This window comes from Phoenix dactylifera, chromosome 1 (genome assembly GCF_009389715.1).
Source record: "Phoenix dactylifera cultivar Barhee BC4 chromosome 1, palm_55x_up_171113_PBpolish2nd_filt_p, whole genome shotgun sequence".
Classification (NCBI taxonomy): Eukaryota; Viridiplantae; Streptophyta; class Magnoliopsida; order Arecales; family Arecaceae; genus Phoenix; species Phoenix dactylifera.
The window spans coordinates 31100970-31112982 of record NC_052392.1 but is presented as its reverse complement, the minus strand read 5'-3'; the positions used below and the strand labels follow the sequence as shown (position 1 = coordinate 31112982).

General features: G+C 38.2%; 1 protein-coding gene across 1 annotated transcript; it reads right to left on the bottom strand.

The window, feature by feature from the left end:
- Nucleotides 1-5098: 5098 nt before the first annotated feature.
- On the bottom strand, nt 5099-10181 carry LOC103704421 (WAT1-related protein At1g25270-like). The gene is made up of 7 exons (XM_008787689.4): nt 9800-10181; nt 8926-8988; nt 7012-7128; nt 6650-6896; nt 6403-6561; nt 6105-6256; nt 5099-5499 (listed from the first exon to the last, which is right to left on the bottom strand). The coding sequence occupies exons 1-7, from the start codon at nt 9994-9996 to the stop codon at nt 5313-5315; spliced, it is 1122 nt and encodes a 373-aa protein (XP_008785911.2). The 5' UTR covers nt 9997-10181; the 3' UTR covers nt 5099-5312.
- Between the last annotated feature and the right edge of the window lie 1832 nt (nt 10182-12013).

Genomic DNA, 12013 nt, shown 5'->3' with positions numbered 1-12013 from the left:
CACTCTATTTTGGAGTTGCTCCAAGCCAAAGTTTAGTCATGGAAGATATTGAGGTCTGCCTGGTTGTCTTTCTTATTAGACTTATTTACGCAGGCATGCAAATGCTCTCCAAGGCTGCCTTCAATGGTGGCATGAGTGCATCCCACATCCTTGTTTGTGTTCTATGGACAATTTGCTGCCACTCTCCTCTTGGTTATACCCATTGCTTTTGTACTTGAGAGGTAATTCTTGCTCCTGTTTCGTGGAATTCCTTTCCTTCTTATTTAGATTTGATTATTCAAGATCTATATTTTCAAGTAAGAGAGCTCTGCAACTCCCATATTTATGGTGTTCTTCGAGATGTTCTTACTTGCTTAAATTGGGTAAGTTTCATTAGCTATCATATTAATGACCTTACAATCCATATTTTCTTTCTTATTTTATATTTCATCACTATTATCCTCATTACCACTACTGTTATTGTTGCTGCTACTATCATTCTTATCATCTTCATCATCATCATGGAGAAGAAGGGAGGCCTAAATCCATACAATTTACTAATTAGCAAGAAAAGCAGCCCAATTGTCGATAATCCATTTTTGGGACTTCATGTCACTTTTTTTCCTTTCCTATTATATTGTCGATAATAGAGAACTAATTGCAACATTTAGGTATAGATATAAAAAGTGAAACAACGATTCAAATTTAATTCATATAACTTTAATTTGCCTTAAAATTTACCTGACATTTATTCAAATTTCCATTTTTCTACCTTTCATTCTCTCATGTACAAAAGATTTTCACGACTAAAACTACGATTTCTTTGCATGCAATGATTAGGTGTCCAGACAGCATACTTCCATTGCACATATTTCCATATATCTTCTTTATTCCTAATTAAGGTTGCTTTTTTTGCTAAGGTTTAAGGTTGCTTTGATTAATGTTGTCTGTGCTTGGGACCTATTTATTGAATACATTTTATCATAATTAATTTAAACATATATTCTCATTTGAGCATATTTTAATCATGGGTTTTTTTGCATGAATGTCCTCCTAAATATTCAATTTTGCATGAATACCCTTCCAAAATTGATATTTGCATGTATACCCTCGTAAAACACTTGTTTTGCCATTCTACTCTTTTTTTTAATTATTTTTGCATACGTACCCATGCTATCTAACGATGTTAAAAAATTAACGGTTTCAAATTAAAATGACTAAAATACCCTTAATGGGCAGAGAAAGAAAACAAGAACAATAGTGTAATTTTAAAATTTTATTTTATTTTTAATTAATATAATTATGATTTTTTTAACACCATTATAACAGCCGTTATATTACGGGCATCTGTACAATAACAGCATTTTACGAGGGTATACATACAAATATCAATTTTGGAAAGGTATTTATGCAAAATTCGATATTTAGAAGGATATCCATACAAAAAATTCTTTAATCATTCCTATGAGATTACTATTCATAATACAATGTCTAACGATTTCCATCATTAAACAACCAATTAATTCACTCTGAAAAAAATTTTGAGCAAGATTTCAGGACAAATTTTGACTTGTCCAGCCTTTTTTTTTTTTTTGTTAGGATTGTTGTAGGCACAAACATACACTCCATTGCCCTTAGTTACACTTCAGCAACCCTGTCAGCTGCAACCATGAATTCTATTCCAGTGGTTACCTTCATTTTGGCCGTTGTATTAGGGTATGACTTGCCACATTCATTCATATGTTGCTATTGCAATTTTTAAAAATGGATAGCTTTTATGTAGGAACTTTCCGAGAAAATCCTTTTTCGTAGGTAAAGGACACAATAATCTTGACTTCAATTGTAAATTATCTGGCTTAAATAGGGTTTGACTCAAGCTAACACCACCACACAGATCCAAAGGATCTAATTGGAGCTCTAACTCGAATGCTAGCATGTCAAGATTTCTTAAGACAATCTAATATGCAGATCACAATGGATTGGATATGTTAGGATGAAATCGGCCGTCAAGTTGGGTTTATCCTAGTATGCACCCAAAGATCAAACTTGCTTCAACCCATAGGCCTATAGAACCAAGATTTTCATCTTGATCAAGATCTCAATTTGTATCAATATGGAGTATCTCCTGATGTGATATCTATGTGAAAGTCTTGACCACATTATCTCGATCAATACGATATATATATATACACATAAGATTGATATTTTTAATCACTTTTATTTCCTTAAGTATAATTTTTTTATTTATTCATTTTGAAAGTAATATTTATATAGTTTTTAATCTGGATTTACCATATTGGTAAAGGCATCAATATTTTGTTTTGAAAATATTAGCTGATCTCTCGAAAAAACTTGGTTGCCGAGATATTGGTTAACCTTGATAATTATTGTATTGGGATTCGAACCTTGTATGCAAACCCGGCTCATGGTTTGTTTCTTTCTCTTCACAAACCCAAAGAGCTCATATCTCCTCTCAAACCTATTTACCCCTCTTGTTTCTGTTGCCTCGCCCCCTTTCCTATCCTTGGATGGTAGGATATGGAATCCCTCTACCCCTCCCTCGATACTCGTATAGCTTGTCTGGTCCCATCCAAACCGGAAACAAATTTTACAAAAACTTCAAATTCGTATTCCATGTAGACTTCTCTTTCCCACATTCTCTCTCCATCAAAGCTCACTGATGGCGACATCAGCTAGGCCACCATTTTATCTGCATGTTTATTTTATATTTTTATTTCTGGGTTTATTTGCATTTTAGGATTTATTTGTGGTTTATTTGTGTTATTTGTGGGCTTATTAGGATTTATTTCTGTGCAAGGAGATTTATGCAAAATGTGTATTTGGGCCCTATATATAGGGACCTATTTTCATGATTAGGGAAATGAAGGTTTAACAATTTTTCCCCACGTTTCTCCTGCTCTCTTCCTCTTTTCCTCTTCTCCTTCTTTTCTCTTCCTCTCCACCTATTTTCCTCTCTCACTTTCCTCCTCTTCTTTTTTCCCTCTTCCTCTGTCACTCTATTTTACAGCAGCCACAACCATTCCGGGTGACTCATTACCATTGCAGCCACTTCTCCCGTGACAGTGCTGCATCAACTTGGTATCAGAGCCTTGGTGGGTTTTGCCCCTGCTGCCAAAGTCCTGATCCATCAGGGCCTTAGTTTCCGTGGGCTGCCGTCAGGTGAAGACTGTGTTGGCACTTCCATCTCCCGGCTACTTCTTCCAAACCGAGAGCCAAAAAAAAAAAAAAAATTCCCTCGCTCTCACGGTTTTCACAGGAAGGGACAGAGGGGAACAACCCCTCGGTTTCAAAAAAAAATTAAAAAAAAAGAGAAACAGGGTCTTCGTCCCCGTTCGTCCGCCCATTGCTACCATCGTCGCGGTTCCTCTGACGTGCACTGCCCGAACCACCGGTGCCTACACCCGACACCACCACAACCTGTAGCAACAGCCACCGGTATATGGCCGAGCGTCACCGGATCCCCAGATTCCGGTTGGCGCACGAGCTTTAAGGAGTATCTCGACCACGGACACCGGAGCGCGTTGACGGGCCACAAGTGATTCCCACCGCCGGAAAGAAGAAGAGCGTCACTGCTCTATTTTCAACCCTGTCCCTCAGCACTGTCGACGCACTCGCCGACCGCTGCACACAGGAGAAATCCGGCTGCCACCACGTTCGGCCGTCGCCTGTCGCCGCCCTCACGGAGCTGCGGCCGCGAACTCCATCGCCACGCCGTTCGGCCATTCCGCAACCGCCGCCGAAGTGACCGGATCACCCTCCCGACTCAGTCGGGAGGTTGAAGAAGAAATCAGGTAACGGGTAAGTCCTAAACCCGTTACCCACAACCCGGGTCCAACAAGCAAAAAAAAAAAAAAAAAAAATTCTTTTGCATGTGATCTGCACGTGCTGGGCTAACAGTTATTGGAGCAGGTTTCAACCGAAAGCCGAACCCGTAAAGGTTCCAAAAAAAAAATGAAGGTTTAACAATTTTCCCCCCACGTTTCTCCTACTCTCTTCCTCCTTTCCTCTTCTCCCTCTTTTCTCTTCCTCTCTTCCTATTTTTCTCTCTCACTTTCCTCCTCTTCTTTTTTCCCTCTTCCTCTGTCACTCTATTTTACAGCAGCCACAACCATTCCGGGTGACTCATTACCATTGCAGCCACTTCTCCCGTGACAGTACTGCATCAACTCACTCACCCAATACTAGCCACAGGTTCTGAATCGACTTCGAAGAAGCTCTGGATGTGCCAACCAAGCAACTCTCTGTGATCCAAGAGAATCCCTAAAGTTGATGTGTACTACCTTGCCCACTACGAGTAGGGATGGATAGGATCCAAGAACAAGATGAGCTATATCGAAAAGCCAAGTAGTAGGCCAAATTCTGGATGCCATAATTTGATCATATGACATTCGATTAAGATATTTTTTTTTTTTCAAATCTACAATGTGATGCCCCTAGCAATTGAGCCTAATTCTATCGTTTGAGGCCAGAAATGGGCCGATAAAACCAAAAATTCTATTCGGGTAAGACTTTAACCGGGTGTCGCTCTCTATTCGAGAAGAATCATGCGAAGCAATAAAAGACAAAATTGATGTAAAAATCAGAATCTACCTCTTTAAAAATTTTAGCTTTTTCCATAATATTTCTACTAATGATGTCTATTTTAGGAAATAGAGACCTATTACAATTAGAAAAAGGAATCCGATCTAAATTATGTAAGGACGGCTCTCAGTATTATAAATAGAGACTACATACCTTAGTTTAGGAGGTGCAATCATCACTAAAAGAAAAGAAGACTTTAAGCCCCATTTGCATAATTCTTTCATCTTTTTCTATTTTTTGTTCGAGAGATTCGAGTTGAACAGGTTGAGAAAAATCTTTCTTCTCTCTGATCGGATCATTTTTACATATCACATCTCAAGACACATTTGTCACACATGAAACAACATTCCAATAAAGATTTTTGTAATTGTCTACTCCTCTAACCAAAACTTAAACTAGCTTCATGAATTTGAGTTATATCATAATTATAGCTCTTGAAACTTTCAGTCAAAATTGCTGTTGGGAAAGAAAACTAAGTCAGAATCAGGATTTAAAGTTCATCTCTCTTGAAAAACTATTTTATTTTCATAGATCAATGACTATTACATGTTTCTGGAAGAAAAGAAACGGTATAATTTCATGTTCCTTCTATTTCCAATTGGAAAAATTTAATGAGATTTCCTTACATAACAGTTCCATATAGCTGAAAAATGCTTGTTACAAAGTTGCATCTCATCCTACTTAAATTTAAAACAAGAAAACCTTGTCTTGTTTTCTACACTTGAAGGCAACTACTGTTTTGATTCGGAGGGACCACGAGGCCCTGAACATTGCTCTTGCAAACCATTGTCTCCAGAAACTATGATGACATCTATGGACTCATCTGCAGGCAACTCCCCTACCTTCGCAGCTGCTTCTCTTCCTTTTCCCCAGAGTACCATGTATAACCCAATTACAATCAATACAGCTCCTAAAACACTGCACAACAAATATGAGAATAGAACATTAGATTATTTTTAATCAGTAGATGCATCCTCTGTCTTTTTTTGGTAGATAATTGCATGAAAACAAGAAGAGCTAGTGCAAATACAAGAACTGTATCCAATGTTGACAAATGCGATGCACATGAGAATCCTGAATAACTATATGGTTGCTCATCTGATTAGATACTTCTTCTATTGTTTAAGTAATAATATGATAGATGTGCTTTCAATTTTTGCTACTCTAGTTTCTTTTCTTCATCGTCAAAAAAAAAAGAAGCTAGTATAGTAGTCTGAACTGAATCAAGTATGAGAGCCGTGCATGTACATTAGTAGTGAGTGGAAGGTGGAATGAAGTCTAAGAGTTTGCATCTTGTTAACAGGAGTGTGATCCCAACACTGAATCTAGAGTCATTTACACACGACTACCACCTATAACCAAGCATCTAGTACAAAGGACAATACAGGATAGTAGTACGTGTATGTCGGACAAACATATGAGCACCACAAGTAGACAGGCTGAAGCAGGGTGTTCTATATATGAATCATGGATAGCATTCTTGCTATACTAGTGAACATATAAAGAAGAAAGGTGAACCTAACCTTCCGAGATACAACTTCTCATTCAATAAAAGTGAACTCAGAAGTGCAACGATGACAAGCATCAAAGGATTAAAGATAGAAGCAAACAGCGGGCCCTTTTTCTTGATGCACCAAGCCAGAACTGTAAGGATCAATGCAGATCCCACCACACCCTGTAACACCACATCATGCAGGAAGGCACACTTCAGCAGTCACAAAAATATCGTCAAAAGAACAAGAAAACAAAAAAGAGAGAAGTATGAAAAACGAAAAAGAAGAAGAAGAAGAAGAAGAAGAAGAAGAAGAAGAAGAATCATACTGAATAAACGACGGCGAGCAGCCTAATATCAAACCCTAATCTCCACTGGCCCCAATCTTTCTCTACACAAAGCGCGAAAATGATGCTCTGAACTGTTCCCATTAAACACATCAAGGCCGTGCTCGAGTAGTGACAAGGATATTCTTTCATCATCTTTGCCTGCAAAGATAAATATTTGTAGACGTTTCCAACAGTTATTCCAAGTGTAGTCCGAAGTACCAAGAGGCCATAATCGCGTTAGTATCACCTGAATTATTAACCAGATTGCATAACAGACACAACTAGCAACAGCCAGCAATGAGCCCATGACGTGATTACCAGGCTCTTGGTGTCGTGCTGCAGCTCTCTCCGAGTTGAGGAGGTTGAGGTTTGTTGACCAGAGATTGATATCTACTCCTTTGTAGAAGGTGAGAAGCATGGCACCACCAATCCCAACCAAGGTCCCCAAAACCTTTGCTTGTCCGGAAATGGAGTGGAATCCTAAACTCTCCAATCTTCATGGAAAAGTTAATCTTAAATTGGATTAATAGAAAAAAAATAAAATCTCTAAATTTATTTGTAAAAAAACTCTAAATTTATTTGTAACAATATAAATAGAACGTCAAGTACCTGAATAGAACAGCCAAAATGAATGTGATTGCTGGGATGAGATTAGTCATGGCTGAGGCAAAGGTTGCTGATGTAAGCTTCATGCTCGAGACGTACAGATTCTGAGCTAATGCACCCCTGCCCAATTGAAGGAAACCAAAATATTTAGGAAGTGATTTCCAATCAATAAAACAAGATATGAAGTATCATTACCAATAGATGATTAAAAGTTGCAATAGCTAGATTGGCATCATTCTAGGCATATTGAGAGAACATTAAATTTTGGTGGAAAAGATTTTGCATGAATTATTTTTTTAAAAACTTTTGTAATAACCACACATGTTGAACTATAAGATTGGGATTTGATTTAATTGCAGTCATATAATTTTTATATGGAGTAACACTAGCACGTTCACAAGCGCCAACCATGCCTAGTATTAAAAAAAAAAAGGTAAAATAAGAACCTAAAATAATAAAACTCTAGAAAATGAAGCAAATAAAATTATAAATATAAATATATATTAATAATATGAATAAGTTAACTTTCAGATAAAACTTATACAAGTGGAATATTGTTTGTGTAAGATTTGATAGTTAAGACAGACCTTCATTAACTAACGAAGTCAGTGGAGGTTTCTCTCCTTCCTATTTGATATACATATACATATGTACATGTGTACATGTGCGTGCGTGTGTGTGTGTGTGTGTGTGTGTGTATATATATATATATATATATATAGATAGATAGATAGATAGATAGATAGAGAGAGAGAGAGAGAGAGAGAGATTACTTAAGATAGATAACAAGCATGGAGTAAGTCAAGATAGAAGTGTATCTTGTCGAAAGATTTTGTAATCAAGATAAGCATGGAATAAGTTTGAGGAAAAGAAGAATTAAAAAGTGTAAAGCTTTCTTTCGGAAACTACCCATACTTATAATTGTTATATGATAAGCTTTTACATGTGAACGAACTAATTTTCCACGAAAAGATTTGATAGAGCACGCATAATTTGTATTAGCTTTGAAGATTGAAATAAGAAGATGCAACAAGCTGCAACCACCGTGCTAGACGTGGTCATCTAATGGTGCAATTCTCTGTTCTAGTGTTGTTATTGGGAAGTCAGCTGATATATTTCAGGACTCAACTAATTAAAAGCCACCCCAGAGATCTCGGGAAGGCAGAGATGAACAGTTTAAAAGGCCTCAGATGGCATGTCTCCTGCAAACAAAAAAACTTTAAACAAGACCTCAGCATAGAGACAAAAGGATATTTATGATTAGCAACTAATGTTGGTCCTCTGAAGAGTACAAAGTAGGCCAGGCTACTGAAAAAGAGCCAAGGTGTATCACAGATTTCCCGTGAAGGCTGAACCAACTCGCTGTTTCCAACTTTATCAAGGGGTTAGGGCTTGGGGATACGAGAAAAATTATTGGGAGCTGGGATAGATGTGGCCAAACAAGGCTCAAGGCTTCCCGTGGAGAAATCATGGAGCCCTCCTCTCCTCTATTTGCAAAGAATAGAAGATGATGGATGTCTTGTGAACAAGCTATTGGAATTACGGTTGAACATGCATCTGGGGAAGTAGGACCTCGTGCTTCAGTAGTTCCTTTTAGAGATAACAATCAGGTCAGGCTGGATCAAATAAAGATTAGATTGGATATAAGATATATTAAAAATTTATCAACCCGAACCTAATCTGGGTCAGAATTCGAAAATCCATATCCGACTGGACTATTATACAAAATGGTTATCTTAATCTGACCTATGATGGGTTGAATTAAATTAAATGGGTTAAGCATTTCCACCTCTGATTTCTTTGACACTTCAATGCCTAACAAAATTAGAAAAAAAAGATTGTTTAGGAAAGAGATTTCTTTTTAGAATTGTAGCCGTCTTCTTGACCATTAAAAGAATCTGATCTTAAAGCACATACCCAAACAGCCCGCATAAGAAAGCCAGCATTAAAACCTTCCATGTTATCTTTGGCCGACTCTTCCTGCAATCGCAAAATTTGAATAATTATATTGACGTATCCAATTTTCTAAATAAACTTTATTAAATCATGAAAGAAGAAAAAGTATTTTTACTGTAACTTAGCAGCTATATAGCATTTCTTTTGTGATGTAGTAGTTATGAGAAAAACCTTCTGAAAACTTATGGTAAAGTTTAAACTTTTACTATCACTTCAATGGAATCAACTGAGTAGTTTTCTCAGAAATAAAATCACATGAATAGTTGAATTTGCGAGATATGGGTTTTGACATATAATATAAAATAAACCGTCAGCTAATGAGAAAAAATATTTTAATATAAACCGATCAAATCGCGTATAAATAATTGTTCGTGGACCTTAGAAGACAAAAAAAAAAGTTTCTATTCAGTTCTCATCCGACTTTCTTCTAATTCCTTTTCCCAAGTACCTAAACAAGCACTAATAAGAAAAAGAAAAGACGAAGGTTCTTTTAACCACAAAAGCCTCAGTAAAGCTGCCATATAAAGATGAAAGAGGTGGGCATTCGCTGTTTGCTCCTTGAAGGAGGGCAAAATGAAAATGTAAACAAATACACAGTAATCCTGACCAAGGGTCTTTTCAGATCTTAGTCATGTTGAAACCTTATCCTCTTCCACCATTTCTCCATTGTCATCTGAATCGTTAACAAGGAAACATATTTTTCAAGTTTTTCACTTTTATATTTTAGAGATTTTTTCTTTTTTTGAGAAGAGTATTTAGAGAAATATAGAAAAACAAGAAAAGATCGGACATATATATATATATATATATATATATATATTATTGTTAATTTTACCTTTCTAGAAAGAAGGCTAGAGGGCCTAAAAAAGCAGTAGCGAAGAGAAAACGATAGGTTACAAGGATCCTCATGTCCATGCCATCGTTGATGGCTAACTTATAGAAGATGTTCACACCGGCGAAGACCAGCTGAACCAGAACCATTCCCCCCGCCGGCTTCAGCTCTTCCGACACCACACGAAGCTGGCCTCCCATTACTGCCCGCAAACTCCAACGTACCCCCAAGCCTTTCAACAATACAGCAAACAAGCAGGAAGAAGCCCTTCACCTTTCCTCTTCCCACCTGTCCTTAGGGAAACTTGGAAGTTTGAATCCTAATTTATAGGAGAAAGAGAGAGAGAGAGATGCGAGGCGAGAGAGACAGAGCTAGAGAAGAGGGAGGGAGAGAGAGTGGCTTTTGGGACCGGGTCGCTTGCATGGGTCGGCTTTTAAAATGGACAGTCGAGTGCGAGAGAGAGAGAGTGAGAGAGACTGGAAGCTTCCCGGCGAGGCGGCGAGATTTAAGCGGTTGGGTGGGAAGGTGGCGTTGTGGGAGTCACGAGGCCAGCCATGTCTCGGTGTCCGCACCCGTTGAGCGGATGTCACGTGGCAGAATCAGGTGGCGTAGGATTCTGTCACGTTACCTGGAGCTCCGAGGAAGCTGTGAGGCCGCGTGTACGCGCAGCCACGAGGATCTCGGACGGGTTTCATTCGCGAGCCATCCAATTTGGCCAATAAATGGATGCCGCGTGTACGTGTCGGGAAAACAGAGAGAACACACGGAACGGGATCTTTCCCTTCCCGTTGCCACCACCAATGCCTAAAAAAGGGTTGCCAACGGGGACGAGAACGATTCCGCTTTGTTCTCCATACGAAAGCTACAGCTCTTCTCAAATCCATAGTTAGACGAGGAAACACATCCCCTTGCAACGAGAGCTGCAAATAGGTCAGGTTAGGTTATGAATGACTCCAAGCTAATTTGGTTTCTTATTCAGATTTTAATTTTGGATCCAGACCCAACTCAATAAAAGATCGGATCGGATGGGATCCATCGCTACAATTTTTGATCTAATAGCTCATTTAGATCGGATCGGATCTATATAAAATATGAATCCAACCTAAAAAATTCGGATTCGGTTCAGGTCAACTCATCCATTGCTTCGGAATTTGTTTGCATCCTAGTGGAATGTGACCCGCGGGCTCAAATAGTTTTACAAATTCAGGTCGAGACGGATCGTAGGATTGAAAACTCAAAATTACCTAAATTTCAAGTGGGCTAGATCGGGTCTGAATTCAGTATACCTAGATCCGATCCAGAAAATAGAACGAGTCCAATTTTAGTATCCGACCTGGTCCCACAGGTCCTCCAAAATGGATCGGCTCAGATCTAAGTGGGTCAAATTGGGTTGGATCGATCACGAGTCCCTCCTTCCCCATCTTCACGAAAAAATAACAATAAAAAAAAAGCAAGCTAAGAAGTTCTCATACCAAGACTACTCTAAAACACAAATCTAGAATTTTCACTCCATAGGTATTGCCACCCATATTTGGATGAGATGTTCAGGAAAAACACCACTCAAAGATTCAAAATTCAGAATAACTTGTGAACGAAGTAGTGTGACCATGAACTGCTTAGGTGTGCACCTAAAATTATTGGAAGGTTGAACAACTTGAGGTAGAGGTACTATTAGGTCAAATCAGGTCCACATACCTTCTAAGGTGACTCTTAGTTGTTGGTGGAATTAAATGTAAAACTTCAGTAGAAAAACTAATCATCTGAAAATCAGGTTTAATTGGGTCAGGTGTGATTTAAAAAAATAATCAGACCAAATCAAATCTACAGATGGAGTCTGTATGTTTAGTTAGACAGATCCTGTGTCCAACACATCGGTTTTGAACCGAGTTCCCTTCTCAAGAAAGTATTACATAGAAACCTTAATTCCCTTCTTATCCTCGTAGCAAGTCAGTAATCACATAGCTTCAAAGTATGGACAATAAATGATACAAAAAATATGAAGAGTGTACGGTGTAAAAACTATAATAGCATGCAAACCATCGAGACTAAACGCAGTCTGCAAGCTGATAAAAACCAATCCTGCATCTCATGAATAATATGATCGGGCCAGTTGGGTCCAAATTAGCTATATTTCTAAGACCTAGGTCGAGATCCAAAGATTTTATGGGTCAATCTTTGAACCCCCATGAGCTTTGTTGAGTTCACATTTTCAAACCT

Coding starts and splice junctions, on each gene's coding strand:
- LOC103704421 (XM_008787689.4), bottom strand. CDS start 9,996: ATGGGAGGCCAGCTTCGTGTGGTGTCGGAAGAGCTGAAGCCGGCGGGG. Junction 6,897..7,011: donor ATTTTGGCTGTTCTATTCAG/GTACTTGACGTT, acceptor TTTTCCATGAAG/ATTGGAGAGTTTAGGATTCC. Junction 6,562..6,649: donor CAATCTGGTTAATAATTCAG/GTGATACTAACG, acceptor TTATCTTTGCAG/GCAAAGATGATGAAAGAATA.